The 28,000-nt window shown below is 37.7% G+C and overlaps 1 protein-coding gene and 1 long non-coding RNA gene across 2 annotated transcripts in view; one reads left to right on the top strand and one right to left on the bottom strand.

The window, feature by feature from the left end:
- Positions 1-27,533, bottom strand: part of LOC136829246 (uncharacterized) — a 33,466-nt gene extending 5,933 nt beyond the window's left edge. Inside the window, exon 1 of the long non-coding RNA XR_010850334.1 lies at positions 26,978-27,533. This is a non-coding gene — a long non-coding RNA (uncharacterized lncRNA). The remainder of the gene's footprint in view (positions 1-26,977) is intronic.
- On the top strand, positions 425-25,239 carry LOC136829244 (fatty acid-binding protein-like). The gene is made up of 5 exons (XM_067087589.1): positions 425-601; positions 6,814-6,891; positions 20,440-20,609; positions 23,155-23,256; positions 24,358-25,239. Exons 2-5 carry the CDS (start codon positions 6,822-6,824, stop codon positions 24,412-24,414), a joined length of 399 nt encoding a protein of 132 aa, XP_066943690.1. The 5' UTR covers positions 425-601; positions 6,814-6,821; the 3' UTR covers positions 24,415-25,239.
- Positions 27,534-28,000: the final 467 nt, after the last annotated feature.

Raw genomic sequence — 28,000 nt, 5'->3', positions numbered from 1 at the left:
CACACACACACACACACACAAGGGAAAAAATATATGGATATATACTGCATTGTATACAGTAGGATCAATATGCCTACAAGGACTTAATTTTAGTAGAATAACTGTCTACACAGTTCACGGTTTGGTACAAAACGAAGCTTTATGATAAGTGCCTAAGTTTACCGGGAAAAATGTTGCACTTTCCCGTGACGAATTCACATATCATCGACCGCTGTTGCCTTTTAGCATATCCTCATGAGTTGTTTTTCAATAGTTTCTTAAATATAAACAATCTCCAATGCAACCCCCTTGAAAATGAAAACCGCTTTATATCGATACGACAACTTTTGAATAAAAATCTACAGTCGTTTCGTAAAAGAAAGGAGACGTAAAATATACGAAACCGCATCTGGCGGACGCGGCTTCCCTCAGCGATGGAAGAAGTCTAGTGAGGTAGATCTTGCCACACTGTCCACTCGTCGCTCAGTGTCTTACTCTTACTCTAAAACTGTTTTGGGTGCTATTAGCCGTTTCTCAGCTGTCAAGTGAGGAGGCTGGTGCACACGCCGCTGTCAGTCCAACCTTTTTTTTTTTCTTTGTCCCTCGACGGTGATCTTCTAAGGTAGGACGCCAATATCACTTGCATTGTAATAAATATTAAAGCAATTGGGATGTTCAGCCCAAAATCCTTATCTAGTGTTTTTAAGAGGAGGAAGTGATTTTTAAAGGATGGATTCATTCTAAATCGAGGGAAACAAAATAAAGGAAAGGAAATGAATTCTATGCGCAGCTGAAGAGGGGATAAAATAGTGAGCGAATCGTGCAAAATTACTTTGTTGAATATATATGTATGTATATAAGATTTTCTGCATTTGCGAAAACTTAATGAATCTTCTTTTTCACTTGTGACTGAATAGTTCCTATATATTCTTGGGTGTTTTCAAGAGAATAATAATTACACTGCCCTAAAAAATAAATATACCCACTCTTACATTTTTATAAAAACATTAAGTCATTTAGAAATTTTTCCAACTAGACCAAGGGTTGCACTACACACACACATATATACATATATTATGACCCCCAGTCATTGTCTATGGGCATTTTACAATATACAGTGGGCATGAAAAGGGTTGAAATCTGTAGGGTTATTGTTTAGCACAGTTGACTTGCCAGCCTCTGAACATTTGAGGCATCTCAAATTGTCCAGTTTTTTAGTGACTTCAGCCTCTGTGTCAAATTTTTCTCCTTTTCCATTTCCCTTCATTTTCATTGCAGATTCAGTATGGCCACTGCTTTTCTTGTCACTTAAGGCGAAAATATACCCAGTTATGTGATGTCTATTGTCCTTCATGCAAAAGTCCTTTTTTTTTCAAGAACTAATTATTAATTGCTAGTGTTACTTTTTCGTCTCACTCCAGGAACTATACACAAGGAATCAGTTGTACCAATCGTTTCTACGCTAACAAAAAGGAAAATCTAGAGGAACAAAGATGTGGTATAACACGACAAAATACACTTAAACCGATCAGAAAATGAAGACCGAAAAGGTAGAATAAACTTATGAAAAGAAACAAATAAAACACTCTAAAAGCGGAGCCTAATTCAAAATCTGACTTCCAGAAATAAACAGGAAAGATATCTACGCACAGAGTTAATCAAGTCAATTTCTGTTAAAATGATAAATGATAAACATTAAAGTAATCATTTGAGGTTGCAGTAACTTTTGCTACCAAAGGCATTTAATCAATAAATTTCCAACGAAGAGCAGTTACTTGCCAACCATAATACGACTCACAGTGACATTGCATATAAAATTATTTTTCAGTGTTGCAGGCTCTCTAGGAGAACTAATGCTCTTAATAATGCAGGAGTTGCTATATTCTCAACAATTTCCTGGATATCTTAACATATTGACTGTTTTTCTGGGACACAATATTCAACTGCTCAGTGTACTTATAATTTCATTTTAAATTTTACTTCATGATTTCTTTTAATGGCGTTTTTCTTGACTGTACATCCGGTCACAGCAGTCTTTGTACTCTTCCCATTACTTTACATACAGATTCCTTGTGACCTTATTTTATGATAATCTGCATCTTAACATCGATAAGATGCTTAAGCATACTTTACTTCATGTAATGTTAACGTAGCTCAACCTCAATTCAGCAAACAGCAAGCACCAGTGAAGACAGTTCAAAGCAAGGCAGACAACATGACGCAGCCGTCCAAGTAATCTAATTCCATTTAATCTCAAGAAACGCCCTTAATAGTCTTCATTCGGGAGCGGAGACGCGCGATGGCACTGGATAGAGGAGACGGGGCTTACCCGTCACTTAAAGGGCATGTTTTCCCTCAACGCGGTCCAATCCTTTACTAGGACCCGCCGTACCTTGAGATACATAATAATTGCTTCTTAAGGCACTGGTCCTCCTAGGGCAGCACGTCCAGGAAGTACTGCTTACCACCATCACAGTAGCAGTTTTTAATTGCTAGACTGACCTGATATTGTGTGCGGTTCCAGTTGGCCTCAAGATAAAGAGGTTCTTCCACCATTTTATTACCATCACTTCCAACTGGAGATTCTCCACATCACTAGGCAGCATTGTCACTGCCACTTCCAGGTAGTACTGCTTACTACTACCGCAGTAACACTCAATTTGAATCGACTGAGCCAGCAAAAAGCAGCGAAACGAAACAGCAACTAGCACTTTCGCGTATTCTTCATATCACATCGTTAGGGTACAGTACCCAGATTTCGCTTCATTATTCCCTAGTGGCTCTTGCAGTGAATTTAGTCATGTAACCCTTGTGGTAGTAATATATATATATATATATATATATATATATATATATATATATATATATATATATATATATATATATATATATATATATATATATATATATATATATATATATATATATGGCCAGGATTGTCTGCCTTGGCCTCAGAACGCGGTGCTCGAGGGTCATATACAGTATATATATATGCATGTAATTTAGGAATACCTTAATGTTAAGGAACAAGAATCGAATTCAGTAGGCTGGACACCAATACTAAAAATGTTAAGTTGTTGTGGTGCAAATCTTAAATGTTTCATGAAGTGAAAACATTTGTTTAGCATTTTTGTAAATTTACTGTAACCAATATTTTGCATAATGTACTAAATAACATCTAGCGTAAAGAAATAATTACAAAATACTTTTGTTATCTTACAATTTCCTGGTATATAAAAACCTCAGGCCTTGTTTTTTTTCCTTCGTTTTGTATTCCATACGTAATTCTCATTACAAACTGCTGATATCGTTTACAAAAAGCTAAACAATTAAATTCAAAACCTGCATTGGTAGTAGAACAATCATTCAAGTTAAACTAATTCTTTCCTATTCAGTCGGTTATTCTAAGTACTTTTACGTGGCAGGTAATTTATACCGCATTAGGCTACATTACGAATGTTCAAAGTTACAACCTTTCCCTTATGATAATTTAAGCACTCAAATGAAATATCTGTAACCTAAGTTGCCTGCATTGATTTGATTATTCAGTTGAATTCCCTCACATAAACGACCAGAAATCTAAACCAGGACTTGAACACAGGATGCCGAGTTGGACTCGGGCTGGGAGAATCTGGACGCTTGGTCTTTTCATTATCATTCATCTCATGCTCAATACTTTTCAATACTCGAACCTCGTAAAATGGAAAGATAACATCTTGAAGCCTCTTGCCGAAATTCTCTAAGCAGCGAAGACAATAGTGTGTGTGTGATAAGATAAACAGCTTGGAGTAAAAGAGTATTATTGAAGTAAATACGTAAGCTTTTGATGTAGCGACACTCGTGAGAAGTTTCAAAGATAACGGGTCCGGGAAACAGATTTCACAAAGCTGTTTATTTTTTTTTATTTTTCCAACATAAAGCCGCTATATCCTGTAGAAGCTAATTCATGGCGTTCCGGCATTAGATCATAAGGAGGAGAAAGGTCAGGGTAATTGAGAAAGAGTAATTAAGAATGACAACTGCGTCAGAGAATAAAATAGGAAGCAAACGCTCCCGCTGAGCGGCTTGACGCGTTGCCAAGAAGCAACAAGTCGTTTTCGGTTAAGCTCAGGTGCGAGATCTGTTATACCTGCCTTCATACTCCGAATACCTCTTTGCAAGGCTTCCTTTCTTCTGGCTCATACCCCCACAGCTGATCCATTCTTCATCACTAACCAATGGTATTTTAGACTCTCTCTCCCTTTACCTACAAACTTCTTACTCTCTCTCTCTTTCTCTCTTTTTCTCTGTTTCACTGGCTTATCTCTCTCGTCACGGACGCGAGAGAGTTGGGAGTTGATTTCGTTCTGATAAAGTCTCCTTTATTTGAAAAAGAATCAGAAAGCTAAAATTAAAATAAATATTTTTTTTAACATTAGGCCATTTTCCCAAACATGGGGTGACTCCAGGAAAAAAACAACACAACGGTCGCTGCCACATTCTTACTCATTGCTGAAACGTGAATGAACCCTAAGCATTAAAACTACTACAACTCTTTAGTCGTTTCATACACCCACACAGATGGATCATCTGTATCGTGTCGAACCCCTGTATACATACTGAGCCTTTCAACGTAGAATTTCACCTAAATCAACTTTACCTCTTCCATGTTTCTTATTCTGTCAGTTCTTTTCATGCTGAATATACTTCACCGACAGTCCACCTCATCACATATGTCCTTCTCAATTCACTTGCATTGCATTCACTTCAGCATAGAGTCGGCTCAGTAATCCCTTCAAACGTTCCACCCTTGACTTCCACAGACAATTCAAGTCACTCCTGACATTTTACACACACCCATTGCCATTCTTGCTTCTCCTGAGCAGTGACCTACCTCTTCTCTCATCCTATCATCATCCATTATATTTACTCAAAGATACTTTAAGAAATCAGCCTGTGGTTCTTTCAGAGTCCATATTAACATTCACAGTTCCATCCTCCTTCATTTACCTTCAGTACCTAACTCTTGTCATCATTCATTCTTAAGGTTATCGTGTAACAAAAGTTTTCGACTTGTTTTACCATTCTTAGCGTAAATATAAATTCGCAAAAATCCACGCAAAGGAAAATAATAACTCTACTTGCATTAGAAAGTCAAGACCTCAGTTTTTAAAAGTGCTAGTTTATCTCAAGCAAGATACACCATTCGGGAATCACCTCCTAAGGTATTCCAGTACCTCTGAAAAATAGTGCAATATTTGTCTTCCAGTCCATCCTATGGTATTCCTGTACCTCTGAAAAATGGTGCAATATTTGTCTTAAGTAAGCCGTGAGGTTGAAATACATTTATTTCCTGGAATTACAGCGGCCCTCATTTCACTGAATTATAAAAATAAAACTTCGAGTTCCTATCACATAATGAAAGTAAAACTACAGTTTTGTTGAACCGAGAGGGAAGGACTTGAAGTTCCAGTAAATGTGAAGGTAGGATTGTAATATTGTAATAAAGATTGTAATAATTGTAATATGAAGGCGAACCTTAATATCCTAAATGCGAATGCAGAATTTGAATTTCCCTAAAGCGAATCCGGGAAATATTAATATTTCCTGTCGAGGTTTTAAAACTGAACTTGTCCATTTCACAGTATGTAACCTTTCGCTATAAACTCAAGGTATTTCCAGATTTTCTATCTAGTTTAAAAGCGCTTCATTAATCTCCCTTATTATAAATTTATCATCATCATTATTATTATTCAACGGCTGTAAATGCTTACAAGGAACTAGCCAAGAGAGCAAATAACTTCCTGAGCACAGTTATTAATATCTCTGGTGTTCGGGTTATGTCCAATTAGTCTCAGAAAGGCCATGAAAGGTCATACTCTTTGAAATCATAAACTTGCTTCTGGAAAATTGCCGCCTCTATAGTACTGAATCAAATGGCATTTAGGTGACCTATGACCTTATCCCCACCTATTCTTGTGTGTGTGTGTGTGTGTCTGCAGATGGCTGTTACCCCTTAATAAGAATATTGAAAGGATAACAGCAAATGCCATGTCACACTACACACAGACGTTATGAGCTAAACAGTCACTGGGAGTCGTTTAAAGCTAACTATGTTTCTACCTAATCCAAGAATACTGATAAGTTACAAATCTATCTGCTAACCTTCCAGTGTTAAAGCACTATCATTCCCGTTATTATTACGAGATGAGCTGCCTAAATACCTGCGAAGTCGTGAAAGATTTCATGTGTTATCATAGATAGAATACAAGGAATATAGATCAATACTGAGTATTAACGAAGACATGTGAAGAAATCATTCGCGGATCGCTCTGAATCGAATCACCGGTTATGAAAGACCGTACGGAAAGGTTATGCCCAAGAGATGAATTATGGATATATTAAGGGGTATTGGAACCTCCTAGACTATCGAACGTCTTAGCGTGCTAGTTTTCTTCATCATTAGGAAACTTATTTTCACCTACTGTAGGTCATAAACAGTAAAATGGTTTTCAACTAACTAAATGTAGGGAGCACGCCAAATTATCAGTAGGCTATACAGTTGATGCATAAGTCTCCGAAAAGTTTAAAGTTTACTTTGAAATGCAAGGTAAAAAATATAAAAAGGGGTCGAACGTAAAAATTAGCGTGATGATGAAGAATTCATGGCTGAAATGCAGAAACCTTTAGAACTTGACTTAGATACGGTCAAGTTTGCAGGAAAAGAAGGAACGTAAATCTGAGAATGATGACACAGGACATGTATATTAGAATATACAGTGATTGTATAGAACTTAGAAAGCTTCAAGGCTCGCATGCACAGATTTCACCTAACGCCTGTTTTTCTGTCAACAGCCAAGACGATGGTGCAGTTCGAAGGTAAATTTGAGCACGACAGGTCCGAAAACTTCGACGAATTCCTCAAATCCATCGGTAAGTTACACGTCACGTTTCATTCACCGGTATATGCGTATATCTACGTGTTCGTATACATATTCATACTTGCATGTAATGAACTGTGTTTTGTATATTCAATTTCTTCCTAAGTGTCTTTGAAGAAGTTCAAGTTTAGTTTTTCTCTCTCTCTCTCTCTCTCTCTCTCTCTCTCTCTCTCTCTCTCTCTCTCTCTCTCTCTCTCTCTCTCCCAAATTGACAAGCAATAAATGTTTAAGGGGTTCAAATATACAAGGAGAGAGAGAGAGAGAGAGAGAGAGAGAGAGAGAGAGAGAGAGAGAGAGAGAGAGAGAGATCAACAAAAGTTTCGCTTCGGGAATCCCAAATTCTCTCTCCTTTTTAACTTTTCAAACATCAAAAAATAAACTTAGTTTTCCAAATTGACAAGCAATAAATTTTTAAGGGGTTCATATATATAAGGAGAGAGAGAGAGAGAGAGAGAGAGAGAAGCAAAACATCAACAAAAGTTTCGTTTCGGGAATCCCATGTTGTCATGCCTTTTGTTGGAGAGGGCCACATCGTTTCATCTCGAGAGGGGTCATGTTTTGTACCTCCTTTGAACGCGACGAAAGTGTCGCCTTTGAATAAGGAGCGCAACGTTATTCCTTAAAGCGTGGACATTGTCGTCGTCCTCGGGGACTCACTTCAGGGGAATATGTAGCATTGTCCTCAAGGGGGCCTTTTAATGCCTCTATTATGCCTTCCCTTGATGGAGACACGATTGGAAACCACGATGCTGTCCTCAAGAGAGGCCCTTGCTATTTTCCTTCCACGGGGCGGGGACAACATGTCACTGTCCTAAGAGTGGACCACTTGCATAAACAGAATTAACTAACTATTCGTCAAAATCATCATCATTCTGCGACGCTAGCTGCCTTGCTTAAGCACCTGCAAATGTCCTCATTATGAAGGGGCATCGGATGCACAATGACTATTATTTTCATTACACGGGGGGAGGGGGGATGGGGCCAGGGATGGGGAGAGAACCGCAGCGCATAGGAATGGGTTCCACGCGCTGTGGTATGCAGTACACGTCATGCACAGGAGGTGCGTGGCAATGAAAGCGCATTCTTGGAACGAATTTAAAATGTGAGGAGAGTCGCAGTAGCATATGGCCAGTGACTAACTTGCCGGTATCACTCTGTGGCATTACCTGCGAGAAAGATGATGTGATGCGATGCCCAGGCAGTCACATGGGCAGGCGATCGGTTTTTTAACATGGGCATACAATTGTTTTTTTTAGTTTTTCTTGGATGGTCTAAGATGTTTTTAGAGTTAGCGTTTTTATTCTGTGTTGGCCCTACATTGAACGTGAGTGGATGACATGTTTATGTCAAGTGTAACTGTCTAATATATAGGAATATATAGGCAGTTTTACATAAATCTATATACAGTATGCTATATGAATGTAAAAGGCTCTGTAAAAATTGCATATGTTTAACTTTCTCTCTCTCTCTCTCTCTCTCTCTCTCTCTCTCTCTCTCTCTCTCTCTCTCTCTCTCTCTCTTAACACCAGAAAAATATTTCTTTAAAAATATTCAGAAAGGAGCATCAACTGCAGAGCAAGGTATGGAGCGTTATCATATAACTACGTATTTAACATACGAGAGAGAGAGAGAGAGAGAGAGAGAGAGAGAGAGAGAGAGAGAGAGAGAGAGAGAATTATATTTCTGAGATAGCAAGAGAGACCGAAGCTAACTTTCAAAAGGAATTATTATTGGGTTCAATGAAAAAGTCCCAAAGTTGTTCACATACAATTTACGTCGCTATTGCCGAAATATGGGAGGCTCTTACGGCACGCATGGACGGTGGGTTTTAACAGAAACAGATTGATTCGGACCCGTATACGAGATAAGAACCGGTACCCGGAGAGAGAGAGAGAGAGAGAGAGAGAGAGAGAGAGAGAGAGAGAGAGAGAGAGAGAGATTTGAATGTTTGCGCATCACATTTTCTCTTTATTATCTTAACTCCTATCTTGGAAAAATTAGCGTTATTGCCCAACTTAACTACCTTTATAAAGTTAAAAGCTATATCTGATTTGTCCTGTCTCTGCTGAAAACTACAATCCTTTCGTATGAAGAGACGTGTCACATGAAAAGGCAAGAGTATATACAATAAATGCTTAATGGTACCTTCGGCGCTAACATATACCAGTATATACTGTATTAGATAAAAAAAAAATTAAAAACTCATACTAGTTAGCTCACATACTATTAAAATAAACTATGAATAAAATAGCAACAAAATTGCTGGTGAACTGGTTCAAATGCAAATGTCCAAACTCTTCTGTATATGGTAACAAGCTGCCATTGTCTCACAATTTATTTCACTTTTAGGGACCGAATGGTAAATAACCTAGAAATTCCCTATTAAATCCTTAGACATTTAACGTATGCAAATAATAAAACTTGCCTTCTATATACCAGACAACCCACTCAGAAAGTAATTTGCAGGAAGCGCAATTACTGTATGCGACAACAAATAAAGTTTAATGGACTCAAATTCATGCGGTATCGTAATTCAGTGGCCGTATTTACAGTTGCCGCCGTAATATCAAGTTGGCCTCACGTCATCAAAGATTCTCGCTACTGTATTCAGAACTGACCGTATCATAAACCTACGTGGTAGGGTTGTCTCTTGTCGGAGTTAGGCTAGCCTAGTTGACTCAACTCTTAATCCTTTATATTTTGTTATTTTTAAGGCTGGTGAACACTAGAATAAACTCTAATACCCATTTAACTAAGTACTTTTGGTGATGATCATACTGCATAAATAACTTAAAGCTCATACTGTATACATAAATTCAAACTACCGTATACTGATGCAAGTTTCGGGAAAGACTTGGTGTGGTTGTCCTCTAAAAGGCAAATCAGGTGAGGTTGATTGTACAACAGTGCATCGTTAAGCATAAAAATACAGAGAAATAAAATTGCGGTGGTATGACTTAATATAGCATCATTTCTCGCTCTGGTTGTTAATCGTCATTGCCCCTAGAAACTCCTAGGCTATGATGAGCAAAATTTGAAAAATATATCACTTTCACAGAGCACTGAATTTCAATTCCAGATTGCAATACTGTTGCTAACATTAGCATATTGCAATACTGTTGCTAACTTTAGCATATACAGTTTAGAAACACTTCGACGGCAGTGAATTATACTCTGAAAGCCCAGATCAGCCCATCAGGAATCAGACGATGGCAAAACTGTATAATAAAACATGAAAGTCTTATCCCGTAGAGTTCAGTCATTTTTCTTTAACTGCTCGTTATGCAATCCCACCATTGTTAACCCGACTCTTTGGGAACAATATATATATATATATATATATAAAGAAAATAATAACTGATGAGCGACTCTGCCTCGACCAGGGTTTAAACATGGGTATCTTGGTTTAGATACAGTGATAAACAGTTGACTTATCCATTCTGCTATAAAGACAGATATAGGTTGATTTCGGCTCTACTGAACTTATTCCTACGAATTCAGGTCTGCACTCAGAATAGAAATTGACCTATCTCCACCATGATGATTGATTGTTCCGTTTGTAACACATATAGGCCTATTATGAAGATTTTTCATTCCATACACACACACACATGGATTTTTTAGACTCAGATTTCAAGCCACAAATATCACTTAATATCGAACTCATTTTACCTCGGGAATGACTTACACCCAAGGGGAATTGTAACTGATAAATGTATTTTCCTAGGTCAGGATTTGAAGATCTACCTTTTGGCTTGGGTTTGTGATAGAGAGTAGACTTATGAAAAAAAATTAGTGCGTTTATAGTGACAAAACTTCATCATTAGCCAAATGTTACAAGTTCAGCAATCGACTCGCTTTTTGGAGACGTGCCGATTCGATTCATCCCAAGTACAGAGCCTCAGTTCGTATGGAACATGTTCATTAAAATTGAAGTCAGCTTATGCCTCTCTTGATAAGCGAACGGATAAATCGGCTTTTTGTTAGAGTAGATCCATACCAAAAGGCACACGTTCGAACACTGGCCTGGGCAGATGCACTTACCAATTATAATTCTCCTTGAGTGTAAAGTTGCTCCCACGGTAAACCAGTGATATTTACGGAATATTATTTGTAACTGTAAAAAATTCACGTGTGTAGAAAGTAACAAATCAGGCATACATATATGTACGTATAAACACACACACACATATATATATATATATATATATATATATATATATATATATATATATATATATATATATATATATATATATATATATATATATATATATAGGCCTATATATGTGTGTGTATCTATAGCCTATGACATTACACAACTTGCCTGCCGTTTTATTTGGAATCAATGCTTGTTCGTCAAGAAAACTTATATCAAACAAACGCTTTATAAAGTATACGTATTTGTTAAACGAGCACGTCGCCCTACAATTCAAAAAGTACAAACACACAAAAAGACAAAACCACCTTGAAATCCTTCAAGCGCCCGAAATTAAAACTGACTTGCCCATGTAATAAAAAGATTCAGCCATTCACAGGCTTCTTGAAAGTCGCAATTAGATGCGAGTTCTCTGAACCCGTAACAAGAAAATAAATTAGAACGAGAGATTCGTGGGACGCGGGAAGATACGGGCGCGGAGGTCTTTATGGCGAGCAAATGAGGGAGACTTCGCCTGAATTGCTCAGATAAATAAGCCTAGGGTCTGGGATTGAAGTCGACGAAGATGATTACGTTGGGGTTTCTCCTTGCCCAGAGCTTTCAGCAGTCTGGTGTGCAGTGAATCAAGAAATTACAGTCATGTTACCCCTTCCTAGTGAGAACAACAACCATTTGACTGCTGCGCATTCATTTTAATTGGTGAATTCACTTAAGAGAGAGAACGAAACTCGACGATCACGAACGACGACACCGAGAGCGAGGCTGTCCGAGCTTATCTTATTTGTCTCGCTGATGGTCTTAGATTGTGTGAACGAGCGTTTTAAGTTATGGCCCGCCCGGAGTGTGGTTAGAGGGTTAATAAAAAAAATCGAGTTGGCTGATGCAAGGTCAAGTCGATTCTACTTAAAAGACAAGGAGGGAGAGAAGACTAAAATAGAAAAATTGTAAAAAGTCTGATACGACTGAAGCCACACTCACTGCACCTCTTCCTCTTAAGAGCATCCCGACTGATGAAGTATTGAAAAAGTTTCCATAATACTGTGGTTCTTAAAAAGGTATAAACCAACTTTGACTGGGAGCCTTTAAACCGCACGGGAGTTGCAGTGACACAGTGTGACAGACAGACTTTTACGGACGAACAAACGGACGATCTCCACTTATGGAAATCTATGAATGATGGTCTAGCTTTGTGCCAAGTTTGACTGACATCTCTTCAACCGTGTAAGAGGAGTTGGGATGTGAAACTAAGCATGACACACGAACTGACTGAGAGAGAGAGAGAGAGAGAGAGAGAGAGAGAGAGAGAGAGAGAGAGAGAGAGAGAGAGAGAGAGAGAGAGGCTGACAAAGTGAAAACTACAGTTCCTTCAGATTTTTCTGGTAGGAGAATAATAATAATAATAATAATAATAATAATAATAATAATAATAATAATAATAATAATAATAATAATAATAATGTCTACATGAATAAACCAACTTCCTGTAAGACTTTTATGATACATATTTTCCCCTGATAAATATTACGGAATACTAAAACAACAATAAAACGCCTGCAACTTGTGGAGCTAAACCCTCAGTTCACTATAAAATAGGGAGAAACACAAAAGTACGAATATTTCACGTAAGACCTCAAAGGGAATCAGGAATTCGATGCCAAAGCATAAGAGGAATAATGGGGAACAGGGTAAGGAGTGAAAAAAGGAAAGGAAGGAAGAGGTAGTCGCAGGAGGGGGGGCGGGGGGTGTAGGAAGTGGAAGAAAGATAAAGAAATAAAAGGAACCAAAGATCTCTCTTAGACTAATCATAGTCCCTGCGCCCTTGTCGGTACAAATTCATCTCGTGGATTCAAGCGTTCAGTCAACAGACTGATACTCGTTGCAATGTGGTTGGGTTCGTTACATAATCACGAAAAACTACAGAGAAAATGGAAATTCCTCGAAGTCACTGTAATCTTGAATTACAAGTATTCGGCGTACAAGATATTCTTCTTAACCACTTCTTACGTAACTTGTCAAACCTAGTTGTTTTACTCGCAAACTGGGATGGTGATATGCAAGATTTCCGTTGGCTTAGTGCTCCCTATATGAGAGAGAGAGAGAGAGAGAGAGAGAGAGAGAGAGAGAGAGAGAGAGAGAGAGAGAGAGAGAGAGAGAGAGAGAGAGAGGATATATAATCATTTGATGTACCGCTATATATTTTTTTTCAAAATATAGGAAACCGTATGGAAGGTTTGAAGCCTCTGAGTTTTATCTTTCTCAGAATCACCAAAATCTGGACCTTATTTCACAAACAAGAGCATGCAAAATAGAAAAATGAAAAATGGATCTCTAGATGAATGTAAATGGCAGAACATTTCGTCTATGACCAGATAGAGCAATGCCTGGTGTCTATAGAAAGTCTCCCATGATAAGCAGAAACGATAAGGATATTTGTGTGTGTGTGTGTGTGTGTGTGTGTGTGTGTGTGTGTGTGTGTGTATATATATATGTATATATATGTATGTATATATATATATATATATATATATATATATATATATATATAATTATATATATAATTATGCACACTTTGCGTACTAAAGTTACATGCATAATTGGAAATGCAAATTCAGTTTTTATATTTAAAGACCACACGAGGTTACAAACATGTCAATATTGCTTGCGAACACATTTATAAATGTCTTGCTATTATACAGAAGTCTGATCTGATAGATCCTATGGCAGTAACTAAAAGTACTAGACTTGAAAACCATTTCGAAATAGAAATACCTCGCAATACTTCTGAGCTTTTATTGTTATTATTTTTATGACTAATGCCTATGAGGAGTACTCATTTATTCTAAACAGTCCGCAAAACCAGTTAACTTGATGGACAAGGTTCTAGAGAATACACGCAAGTCCCTCTGAGAAAAGTGGAAAGCAATCTGGAAAAGGAGACGAAGTGAATTTGCGGATGAAGCCCACAAATATGCAGACTCACGATTGTACACAAAACAGGGCGCGGCTGATCCCGTGAGGAACAAAACGAAATGAAATGGACGATGAGGGAGGGTCATGCACCGGTTTCCCAGGGTCGCCTTCAAATGGCCAAGATTTAATGCGGAGTCACGAAAGGTCTACTCCCATGTGACTGGCTCCTTCTCTCATTATCTACACACGTTGAATTTCTCGGGCTTCTAGGAAAGAGTTTTGTTCTTTGCCACGTAACATTGTTACGCAACCTGTCGGTTGTTTATCGTGTCTACAAATATAAACGTGTATCTAATATATTTTTCTTTTATATATGTATATATATATATATATATAATGTGTGTGTATATATAATGTGTGTGTAGAGTAGCCTGCAATTGAAACAATATCCACATTCCGTAGCTTCTGCGCCGTCCGCTGAAACCTGTCAGTCAAGATTTTTATAAATTCGCCTGGTTGTTTACCCTCGTGTTCCTCCATACTTAATGAAATGCTCCTCGTTACGCAAAGCTTCTAGGATGCATTGGGTATTCCAGGAGAACGGAGGACGGGTAGGAATTCTCAGAAGGAACGCGGAGGTATGTCAAGAGGAGTTAGCTAAAATGCAACGTTCGAGCAAACCATCATTTCGAAACTGCGCACGGACAGCGTTCCAACTGCTTTAGAATACCTGCCTATGCGCAATTGTGATATTGTCCCATGGAAGATTTGATATCTCGGTGCGTGTACCGCTTACTAACATGAGATGCAGATTCGTAGTCTTATCCCTTAAACCTCCAGATATGCTAAACTGATGTCATCACTTATAGTGACACTCTGTATGCCCCAGCAGGGACAAGGTCAAATGACAAGCACTGTATGTCTAATATGTAATTGGCAAAGCTTGTGTGTGCGTGTGTCTGTGTGACCATCTTCTGCCTAACATCTGCACCTTACCAATTTCAAATTGGTCCTGATGTAGGCTACAATATTTCACGGAGAATTTTGGTGAATTGAAGAACAATTTGCTAATTCGTTGCTTTTTAGGCCACAGATTTCAGTGTCATCATTTTCCTATTCCAAGCTGCGATTCTGGAAATCTATAAATTGGGGAGGACCAGGTGTCTTTTTCCGCAGGGACTGCCCCTTACAGTTTAGGACTGATCAGGCATTTACCCTGGAAGCCAAATGGAAAATTCATCTTTTTAAATTCATTTTGAGAGTTATTTAAGAGACCACAATTCAAGTGCAATAAAACTTTTTCCCTTTCAATATATTTTGTACTATTTAATCAATAGAATAGGCTCTATATCTTTTACACAATTACACGCCTAACATACTATTCACACTGAGCGTAAGAGATGTTCTTTTCACAAGGTTTAAATGGTGTTTTATCAAGTCGAATAAGTTCTCATTACGAACAATTCAGCGCCATTTATGGCTGCTATTCAGCATGGGCATCGTGCTAGTAAATTCATAAATTCGTGGGGATTGTGAATGCCTAAAACCCGGTTACGTCGCTCACCCTCAATCAGCTCTTTGAAGGTATTTACGCGAAAGAACGAAAATGGACATCATCTTCCAACCATTTACAGAGACGCAACTGAATGCTTAAAGGAGAACACCTTGCGCCAACATTCTTCAGCTGTTCTTGCGATCACAGTAAGTGTTTCAATTCCTCTACAATAACTTGGGGTTAGCGTGCAAAATAATGTTTACAGACAAAATGCCACAAATCAGTTAACAACAAACGGAACAACTGACAGTACACGAGATCTTTAACTCAATCAGATAAGAGAAAACGGGACTGTGGAAATAAAGAAAACGACTATTAGAAAATATTAATGATGATTTTTTTTAACATTCGCTCTCTCCATAACGATAGGCATTTGTCTAACACCCGAGAGAGAGAAACAATTGAAAAGCATACTTTTTGAATACCATCATTTGTCTTCTAATCATCAGGAAGGGGTCTGCATTTTGTAAATTTTGCATAACATACGTAGTGAGTATGCTGTAGTGAAATAGCAAGACACCTGCATGAAGATTAACTAAATCAAATGGTTTTACTAGTTATTGGGCTGTTGGCAACATTTTCCCCCTAGAACCTGTAATATAGAATGAAATCTTAAGAAAAAACATAAGTCTGACAAAAAAACAATCAAGAGGTGAAACTACTTTAATGCTGACCAGCACCAATTTTTCGAAAAATATTGTATCTGAGTATTATATATATGTATATATATATATATAAATTATATATAGACAGACAGGGTTTTCAGTGATGGTGTTTCTCTACCTCTTGCAACTCATTTAAAATTCTAAGTGCCATTTGTGACTGATCATTTGCTTTCAAGAAACCTATCCGGTCTATCTCTTTTTCAAGTTCGCCAAAAACTGGTCAGCCGAGAATATCTTTCAAGATTTTTGGAGACATGTCTGTGTTGGAGAAATTCTTTCACTCTCTTCCTACGCGTTTTGAATGTTGCTTCCCTATTTGGTCTTCAGCGGCTGACTGGCATCGAGAATCGTACGACAAAATCTTGAGTCCTATTAAATTCCTCATCTCTGATCTTGATATGAATCTCAAGCACCGTCGTTCAATCCGCTCAATCTGCAGGCTACGTCAAATTTTTCGTAATTCTGGTCAACTTCTGATTCATATTTTCCTTGACTATACCATCCACCACGTAGTACTATAGGTATGCAGTTAATTCCATCAGCGCTGCCTTCACTCCTGTGAGGTACAATAGGTACAATACTTCCATAGCTTTTAGAAACCTTATTCCTGTTGTGACCAAACTATGGAATGCTCCTTCCCCGTCCTGCAGTGAATCATTGGCACTTCAGAACTTCGTGGTGCAAATGCTTTATACTCTTCATTTATCTACTATTTTAATTACTGGGTACATATTTCACTGCTGTGGTCACCAGAGACAGCATGGGTGTTGACGTGGTGTGCATAAATCGGTGTTCCCCGATTTGGAATCGAACCAAACTCTTTTCCCTAATATGGCACTGAACAGCATTTTATATATACATTGTAGCTCATACACGTGTGTGTGTATGGGTGATGTTACGACTTTTAACAGAGAAGTGCCTCATGGGAAAAAAAATCAATTTCGCTTTTAGACACCCTTAAGAGAAGTGGTACATGGCACTAAAAATTAACACTGTATACATGCTAGAAAGAAAACACAAGCGAACATGCAGTTGGAAAGGCAAAGAGGAGTAATCTCGTAGTGACAATTTGCCATTTACAGAATCTTGTTTTCCGAAGGCCAACTGACCTCACACCTGCATTATTCCTTAATGGACAATTGACTGGCAAGTTTTTTGTTGTCATTTGAACCAGACTGCCTAAACATTTAAAATCTGTACATTTTACATGGAATTAACTAAACTGTGTAAAAGCACGTAAATTTTGTCTAAATATTATTCACGCAACTTTGGTATGGCCAAGGGAAATCCCTCTTCATCAGTATTAAAGTCTTTTATGTTAAGGAATTCTTAGCGATCAGAATATTAAGCAGTATTATCCAACACAACGTAACTTGTTTGAGATATTATATTGACAGATATGTAGTTGACCGGAAACTAAAAGTAAACAATTCCTTTTTGCAAATTTAATTAGTACCATCAGTGGAAATCTCTACGGAAATGGAAGATTTTTATAGCTTATGCTTTCTAGATTATCGTACACATAAATTCAGTGTATGCAAAAACCTACCAATATATCTGCAGAGTACATTTATAGAATATAAATGTTCCACAGAGGTAAAGCAAAAAATCAGTATTCGCACCATGATTTTAGGAGTATGACGCGTATGAGGCCCTGCATGAATTTTGATAATTAAATAGATGTACTTGAGAATACGGGCAAGAAATTAAAGTATTCTGATGTTGTATTAGTGATGCACTGATAAATGCAAAAATAGAGTTTTCATAATAATAATAATAATAATAATAATAATAATAATAATAATAATAATAATAATAATAATAATAATAATAATAATAACAATAAAAATAATAACAAAACAATTTCAAAGAAACATTTAGGGATAATTGTGCAATGAAGCCAGCACTTTCAAAGAACTCTACTAACAACAGCAAATGATGGATCAGATTCCATGTATGTGATGCTACCAATCGGTCAGACTGGAAAATCATTGGAAAGGAGCCCTAATTGGCATAAAAAAAAATTATATAAGATACGAAAAAGGATAACATTACAATTTTTGTTAACATTACGAAAAAATAATTGTTTTATTCTATACATATAAACTGAGTAACATTGCCATGAGATAGCCGTCCTACGAAAAACGAGGTTCGTAAATAGTACAATCTCATGAAAGGATTATTCCTCCTTTCCTTTCCTGCCCTACATAATATATATATATATATATATATATATATATATATATATATATATATATATATATATATATATATAAACACATTGTTCATCATTTTATACGTATATTCCATATTTTCAAATGTTAGTACAAATAACCTACTAATATTGTATTAGTTATATACTTTAGGAAAACCTACGCCCAATGGGAATTAAACATTATTACACGTAAGTGCACCTACACGTTTTTTTTTTTTTTTTTTTTTAGAAGGTTTGACAGTAAAAGGTGCTACTTTCTAGATCTTTAGCAAATCTTTTAGGATGTGCCAAGACTGCTATAGGCTTTTCTACCCTAGGTGCAACCCACCATAGTCGAATAGCTACTAGTCGCTTAATTCGTTGTTTAGGTCAAGAGTGTTACATTGAGATTCAATGGAACCTTCCGAAGGCGTTCAGCTACGCCAGTGGATCAAACTCTGGCCCTCGGGGAGGTTTGGCGGGTATCAAACCCGCTCAACCGCGAATGCCCAGTGGAAATTGATCATTCATAATCGACTGAAAATGGGCATAATTGCGTCAACTGACCTATCACAAAAATGAGTAGTTACAAAACTAACTGGAAAAAAATCTGCCATAGTAACAACTAACTTTGATTTAAAAACTAATTTACCCCCCTACGAGAGCGCCGAGTCAAAACAAACGTCCGTGATTAGTCCTAACGAAGCCAAATTGATATGCCCGAATGAGCGAGCACGTCCCCCAGAGAACGTGGGACGCGAAAGCGCCCAAATTAATGGAGACTTTGATGACGTCGAGGTTTTGATCAGAATCCAAGAGGGAACTGGTTGAGTCTGCTCAACCTCTGATGACGCTTTGCATCGTTAAGAAGTGTCGCATTTTCCATTTTGATGTTTGTATTGACAAAAGCACTCACGTCTTGTCGCATTTTCCATTTTGATGTTTGCATTGACAAAAGCATTCGCGTCTTGTCGCATTTTCCATTTTGATGTTTGCATTGACAAAAGCACTCACGTCTTGTCGCATTTTCCATTTTGATGTTTGCATCGACCAAAGCATTCACGTCTTGACGTATTTTCCATTTTGATGTTTGCATTGACAAAAGCACTCGCGTCTTGTCGTATTTTCCATTTTGATGTTTGCATCGACAAAAGCACTCAGGTCTTGTCGCTTTTTCCATTTTGATGTTTGCATTGACAAAAGCACTCACGTCTGTTTACTCGGTGACAATATTTTTCAGGTCATTTACAGATCTCATGCTAACTGAGGCTTTATGACTTTCTCTTCATGTAAACATTCCCACATATGTCATATTCCGATCTTCACATTCTCAAACCCTTTCAGAATTTCGATCACTGCTTTTGTTAACACACAGAAATCTGTAAATCGGCACTGGAAAATCAGATCCCGACTTTTTAATACACATTCGACAAATTCGATGACCTGCAACTACCTTCAGGTCATTTTGTCGATGCTCCTGAAATATTATTGGGCCTGGTATCAGAGGCCATTGTATCATTTCCTTACAGTGAGTAACGGCTTATAGTAGTACCGTTTCTTCTATCTAAAACTAATAACTTATTAGAAACGGCCAACGAGGAATATACAGGCTTTATCTTCACTTTTTGAAATGAAAAAGAATTTCGTTAATTAAAACACTGGGTAAAGATGAGAACTTTAATGGCCAGTTTTATTTCCAGAGTGCAAGCACACTTTAACCCGGTACTCTTGGAAGCTAAGAGTAAATAAATTGTTTATTAATCTTTATTAGAGTTAATACGTAACCAATAACCAAATTTAGCTACGAAATCTGACGAAGATCTCAGCGCTACAAAATTATCGTGGAAATCGGTTGGAAAAGCAGAGTAGACCAATATGCACGACAACCGAAATAAACCAGGTTTTTTTCATTTCTTAATCTCGTCTCTTCTCTCTTTCTTTCTTGATTAGCTATTCTTTTATTGCCGGAGAAACTTCAGTCCGCATTAGGCAATCTGTAAGCCGACCTGTGACTCATCCAAAATTCATAAGTGATCACCTCGTACGACTTTACGCAGGAGTGCCGCTGATCCCGCGCAAGCTGATGACGTCATCCAACCCAGTGGTGGAGGTGGCCAAGGAGGGAGACGTGTGGGTGATACGGATGTCGACGCTCATCCGCACAATCGAGTACAAATTCACTCCGGGGGAACCGATCCAGACGGAGACAATGGGAGGAATGGCACAGGTAAGGCTGGGAAGGTACAGAGAGTGGGAGGGGGAGGCTATAAAAGTTTATATTCAGATATGAACCTTGGTAACTAGTACCTATGCTACCGAGCAATGAAGATGACTTCAGGTAATCAATCAAAAGGATGAGGAGAGTTAAATGAATATTTGCGAAATACTGGAAAAAACAAATTTACTTTGCCTACTTATGGCCAATGATTAGTACAGTAGAGTGAATTTAGTTTTGGAGGAATACAATAAAAAAAATATATAACTGCATGAAAAAACTGTGCGCCAGAGATCTCTAAAATTCAATCTAAAGTTATCATGGCCTTTGAACTGGTTTCTTTCTCTCTTATTTGCTTACTTCAGACCGCACACGTGCACACACACATCTATATATATAAAAATGGATGCATGTATGTACGTGTGTGTGTGTATGTATGTTCCAGCATAACTCTGAAATGCACGGAGCAATTTCAACCAAACCTGGTATATACATATGACTTACTATCTGGAAAAGAATACTGTGGGGGTAAGACATCACCAAAACCAAAGGGCACCAAAGGGGGTGGGGATGGGAAGGACTTCCCTGAAACAGGCCTGGTTCTGCCCTTAGACTCAGTAACTAAATAAACTATGAATTTGTCATACCTCATTTCAGTATACATATAACTTACTATTTGGAAAGAAATACTGTGGGGGAGAGTAAGACATCACTGGTACCAAAGGTGGGAAGGGGGTGACATGTAAAAATAATCAAAAAGACAGATCTTAGTGTCTAATCCTTAGTTTACGAGGTCACTGAGATGAACAGTGACACTCCTGATGCCCTTTAATCCCAAGTTCAGCCCCAATAGGAACGGGGGGTGAGAGAGGGTGAAATATAAAATGTCAAAAATGTTGGGCAATGTAAATGAAGCAACTATTTTAACAGGAAAGGGAAAGAGAGAGAGAGAGAGAGAGAGAGAGAGAGAGAGAGAGAGAGAGAGAGAGAGAGAGAGAGAGAGAGAGAGAGAGAGATTTATCAGCTGTCATTCAGTCTTCCCGGGCAGCGCCGGGTTGATCAGCTAATATATATATATATATATATATATATATATATATATATATATATATATATATATATATATATATATATGTGTGTGTGTGTGTATGTGTATTATATACATACTCGTATGTACGTACATAGGTCCCAGTACTTGGACTTTGGGAATCCATTCTATATATATTTATATATAGATAGATAGATATAGATAGATAGATAGATAGATAGCTACACACTAAAAGATTAGTTTCATTTCCCAGACAATGAGTTTGGGGGTTATGGGGTACTCAACAGAATCAGTCACCTGGAAACAACCAAAGGAGTTACGAAGCCAGAAAAATGAACCTGTTTTACGACCAGGCTCAATACACGTGTCTGAACAGAGCTCGTTGTCTTTCTATGTTGTAATCAACTGTCACGTAACCGAGTCGTTAGACACGGCTAGAAACCTGATCATTTTGTTGCTTGAATTTCCACCGTCTAAGAACTGCACTTTTACCCAAAGTCCATTCGCGCCATTTTTCCATGAAAATGTAACTCTCTCTCTCTCTCTCTCTCTCTCTCTCTCTCTCTCTCTCTCTCTCTCTCTCTCTCTCTCTCTCTCTCTCTCTGTGGAAAAAATACTTTTCTTCTTAATTGAATATTGCTTCATATAATTACACAAACTTAAAGGAGAGAGAGAGAGAGAGAGAGAGAGAGAGAGAGAGAGAGAGAGAGAGAGAGAGAGAGAGAGAGAGAGAGAGATAAAACCCCAGCACTTTCATACAATCCACTTGTGTAACCGAGAAAGACGTCAGGAACTATAAGGGCAATTTCCCACTATAACTCTCAATCAACGCCGGTTAAAAAAACACTGAGGCGACAGTTGACCTTGGAAGAAGCTTCGGTTTTAGCCTTATCCTAGTCCCTACAATAACGTTTCTCTAAAGAACTGTGTCCTACGCAATCATTCTCTGGCCTTATCCTGCCACCAAATATTGTCGTAAAAATTGAGGCTGTGCTCCAAGTATCCGATACCATTGGCAAAAATTAAGTTCTGAATTGCTCAAGAAACGTCTTGTCGTCAGTGTTGCAAAGGCGCTTCACCAGACCCCATTTATATTCCTGGACTAAGAGAACAGGAGGAATCAAATAAAGCTATAGGAAGTTGAGGGTGATGGGGCGAAATGGAACGAATGGAGAGATGAAAGGGCAGAAAGCATGGCAGATGAAGATGAACACATGTTTGAGAAATAAAGTAAAAAACGACTTGAGCACGGCCCATAGTGCGCCTTACAAAGCACACTTTAGGAGCTACCATAGCCTACCTACGAGGTTTGGATCATATCGCTGTCACTATTCAAAAGAAAACAATTTTAACTTGTTAATAACCATCCAAATGCCTTCATTTTTTTCGACAATGCTTATCATATGTATTCAAAAACAAATGGCATTAACGTACTTTGGGGATTTTGGAAACTTCGTCAGCTTCCATCTGAACTGGGTGATTATTCCGAATTTTCGTTTTTCTTTTCAGAATGTGTTCACGTTCGAAGGCAACGTCATCAAACAAACACAGAAGTCAGACACTTACACTACCGAGGTCCTGAGGGAGTTCTCAGACGACAATCTCGTCATGGTACGTTACAAATTACAATCTGAAAGCAATTTCTTTTTTTCGGCTCTCCTCTGTCTCGTGCACTTTCTGCCTGAAAACCATGATTTTCCCGGCCCTTCTCAGTCACCTGCTTTTCTGACTATTATTATATTACATTTATATTCTATTGAAATCGCTTCAACAAATCCAACCCATCCCAGATTGTGTTCAAGTCGCTAAGACGCTATAGCTCTAAATAACATCAAACCAGCGTCCATCAGCCTAATTGTGTAACAGGCATTCGTTTCCAATTCCTTACCACTAATTTCACTGCTACCGTTTTCAAGAAGCAATACTAAGAACCCATTTATTCCTCTGGAGTTCTAAAGTTTACCGATACACTTTTGATGTGCTCCAATCGTCGCGTATTTGTGAAGATCAGGGAAGCTTAAATGTAGTTTGCATGGCATTTGTGACGAAAAATTAATATTATTTGACAAATGGTTGCAGATGTTACGAATCTCTGTGTGTGTGTGTGTGCATTTGGGTATAGGAGAAACATTGATTTCAACAGGTTGTGTAGTATGGTGAATTTTTCTCTTACTTTTTCAATGGCATCACGCAGATGATAATTAACGTGGAAAATTATTAAAGGCCCAAGCCAGCATGGTTGGTGTCCGATTTCTTTTTTCAGCTGATTATTTTATTCATTTTGCTATGTCTCATTTTCCTGGACGCAGTTTAAGTCTGTAGGCTATTTGGAGATAGTGTCGCCTTCCTGCTCTTTTTTTTATATTATTTTGACAGTTTTAATGGCTACAAATCTTTGGACCACTTGGACCAACGACGTCATGGTTGCTACCAGGAGTAATAGAGTACTCTATCAATCCTGGTTGCTACTAGGGTCTTTTCGATTGTAGCGTTAATTCTTTGCGACGAGTGATAAGGGGACAACATGAAAATTACAGTTTCTCCAACTTAATTAAAATATACACTTTGAAATGTTCCACTGTTGTCAGTTCAGTTTCATCCTAAAAAAAAATCTAAAGTTATGATAAGGGAATTCTAATTATATTTCCGCAAACCCTCACGCCATCAAATGTCTTTACACAACAGGTAAATGTTTTTCATTTATTTTTTCAGACCATCAAGCACGTGGAATCTGGAATAACCTGCCATCGATACTTCAAAAGAGTTTGAGAAGGTTCCCTTCCCAACCTATAGTCTTTCCACCTACTCATTGAGCTTTACGGGGAGCTTGGAAGGAGTAAAGATGATTTCAAATAATAGGCCTACTGTTAACACTACGGTAACATTCGTGCCCTATTGTAACCCACTGCTGAAGGCGTTAGACTCATTGGGTCATTTCAGTTAAGCATCTTTTTTTTTCAGCTTGAGGGTGACTCCCCTTCCTGTTACCATACAGGAAGATTAATAGCCCTAAACCCGAACTACCGTCCTCTGTTAGCAGACCCCAACACGGTACCAAATAGTTATAAGTGCGAATTATGAAAATGAAATGAAAAAAAAAAAAAGATGAAATCTAGCAAATAGTTTGTTCATTCTAATTAAGTGCAGTGCTTTGAAAAAAATGTTGGGCTAACCGATTCGAAATTATTATATATATAAAGTGCCTACACCATTTCCTTCGTGATTTTCCAGTTCTCAGGCTTGTTTTTTCGTTACAGGCCATTTTTATATTCCTATATGATTATATCTACCAGTGAATTTTCATTAGTTTGTTCTTATAAGAATTCTTGGCTCTTTCCTACATAGTGACCCCCAGCAAAGCTCGGGGATCGTTATCTAGGACTAATATTTCTTTGGGGTCATTATCTTTCTGATATTTACATATTTTTGTTTCTATAAGATTATTTGTATATGAATGTAAGGTTACTGAGCCATGCTTAGGTAATTGTGGTTGGTGACATTACCAGCATTCATGACAGAAATGTTTAAAATCTTAAAACCTGATTTTTGTTATGTAACGAAAATTTCGCTCTCTCATTAAACGTGTCTGACAGACGCAGAACTTTTCACTTATCTCAGACCTTTACGATTAGATAATTCTGTATGGTTAGCTTACGTTGGCGTTGAAAAACATGCTATGTGTGTATGTATATATATATATATATATATATATATATATATATATATATATATATATATATATATATATATATATACACACACATAGCACAAGGCAGGATACGGAGGTCCCATCAGGAGTGCTAGACGACTCAACGCCAGGACAACTCAACGTCAGGACAACTCAGCGCCATTACCACTCAAAGCTAAGACAACTCAACGCCAGGACAACTCAACGTCAGGACAACTCAACGTCAGGACAACTCAACGTCAGGACAACGATCTTCGCACCGAAACAGGACAATTCTTCATCTAATATAACCTACCAACCAATAATTATGACCATAATGTATCTATAATCAGCATAACATAGCACCATATGGTCCCCAAGGCCTGGTGCTTGATTGATATTGATTCGATTCAATTCAATTCAATGGGAGTGTAATTTCTGTTTTGCACCATTTCTGAGTAACAACACCATGTGACACTTTTATCAGTCTTGATACATCATAGTCCATGAACCAGGGCAGGATTTATTTACCCGAGGAGTGCAAAAGGTTTGTGAATATATTTTGTTTCTACATGACCAAAGAGTCTCAGAAAAGCGAGTCTCACAAAATCTCAGCGATGGACGTGTCCGTTATGACGTTATCAACCTTGACTGTAATGAGAATTTAATCTTTTTGCCCAATACCACTCATCTAAACCTTCTTATAATATATATTTTTTGAATCCTCATGAAAAGTGGAAACTTTTTTGTACCTGTCCATTTTTTCATAAATCTTTTGGTTTTCGAGTAAATTCACGTTAAATTTTATACTTGTCACCAGCTGGCGCCAATTGTTTTGAGTACATTTTCCAGAAAATGTGTTATAGATACGTAAATATGTATTGAAACGAAAAAAAATTCTAAATTTTATTGGGAACATTTTGAAAAACATCCTATTTGTCTAGGTTAATTAGAAGAGGAGTTTTGGTAAATGGACACACCCACCACTTAAATTTTGTTAAGACTAGCTTTTCTGAGACTCTTGGTCATGTAGAAACAAAATAGGCCTATGTCCTCAAACCTTTCGCACTCGTTGGGGTAAATAAATGTGCCCTGGCTCTTGGAGTGTCAGTTATTGAAGCATCAGTGCCATAACTTCCGATTAATGTCCGTTCATGCATGACTAATGAATGTAAATAGCCGTCCATACGTACTCTGAGTTAGCCTAGTAAAAGGGTGGAATTTCCAAAATGAGATTTTGGTAGGGCAGAACAATATATATTCTAGATATGATCGGCCATTATGTAGCTTGCGAGCTTTAAACAGAAAGTGAAAGCGTAAAGCACTCTTCAAAATAATTTGAATTTAAACTAAACGGATTTATGGATGGAGAAAAAACACTGTCGGCGTTGTCAGACGTAACATTAAATGTGGCAGGTTAAGTACAGTACTGTCATTCACATATACCGTTCAAAGTTTATGAGGAATTAACCCATATTAGCTAGTTAATATGAACTAATATATATATAATCCAAAGTAATATGAAGGGCTTCAAGAACATTAGGCTACATTCAACTCTAAGTAATATTATTGACCACTAACCTGTTTAATTTCTACAGTGAGAGCCATTGGTTACCAATGCGTTTACAAACCAGTAAGTTAATAAGCACCATATCCATAGCTTACCTTATAGTTTCCTACTGCTTATGGTTCTTTATATTGAGGACATTTTGGACATCCAAACCATAGCCGCAAACAACGTTAAAAGACCTTGTAATCCAGTTTTAAATTCCATCTGGCCTAAGTTCCATCTTTCCCAGGCAAGGAAGGTGTGTATCAGTCATAGCTTCTCGGCGTTCCCTGAAACAATTTTTGCTTTTTTGGTGGCTGGGGAGGAGTTTTGAAAATGTTTCACTATTGCCAAATAGAAAAAGTGGACCACAAACTTTAAACACGCTATGTCTGTACCAGAACCGATTTAAAGTGATCCTTAGTCTTCCTCACACTACTGCCTTCAGGCAACGTACCAGATCTGGTGTAACTGAACACTGATCCACTTCATTGAAATTATGCCTCGGTTTTAGCAACGAATCAAACATATACACTCTTCGTAGAGGAGAGGAATAGGTGTTAGCTGAATGGAATGCACTAATCGTCGCACAGTTCAAAAACACACTCTGGATCCTGGTACAATGACACCTTCCACAAACGTGTTTACAGGAACACTAACTACATTTGCTGCACTTTCGGCTAGATAACAAGGCGCTCTGTTTCTGACTATACAATTTCCCACCCAAATCATAGTATACAGACTGTCACTGAATCGTTTTTAAATTCTAATCTTTCTTGTAAAGTCAAGCTAGATGATTATGAACATACATACACGATTAAAAGGCCATAAAAACGACTTTGGATCTCAGATTCTGTCGGGTCACTGTTCACTCACTCTTTTAATGAGCAACATGAATGACAAAACTAATAAGAATTCTAAGTTGTTCTCAAAACAAATTCCTTGAAAAGTCTACTAATTGTAATCAAATGTTCTTAGTATTGCACTCCTTTTCCAAGGTGACACTGTGCATAGATTTGATAATGTGAATATAAACAATTTTGAATGAATCCTGAAATTTCAATCGACATTAGCGAGGAATATCCAGCCAAGAAAATGTGTCAAAAATTTCGACATTTTTGGTAAAGTTGCAATTTACT

Source organism: Macrobrachium rosenbergii, chromosome 44 (genome assembly GCF_040412425.1).
Source record: "Macrobrachium rosenbergii isolate ZJJX-2024 chromosome 44, ASM4041242v1, whole genome shotgun sequence".
Classification (NCBI taxonomy): domain Eukaryota; kingdom Metazoa; phylum Arthropoda; class Malacostraca; order Decapoda; family Palaemonidae; genus Macrobrachium; species Macrobrachium rosenbergii.
This window is presented reverse-complemented; position numbering and strand designations above follow the sequence as displayed.

Bases quoted from the DNA above. Each gene is read 5' to 3' on its own strand.
- LOC136829244 (XM_067087589.1), top strand. From the start codon at position 6,822: ATGGTGCAGTTCGAAGGTAAATTTGAGCACGACAGGTCCGAAAACTTC. The intron at 6,892-20,439 runs GTAAGTTACACG...GACTTTACGCAG, and splicing joins CGAATTCCTCAAATCCATCG to GAGTGCCGCTGATCCCGCGC. The intron at 23,257-24,357 runs GTACGTTACAAA...TTATTTTTTCAG, and splicing joins CAGACGACAATCTCGTCATG to ACCATCAAGCACGTGGAATC.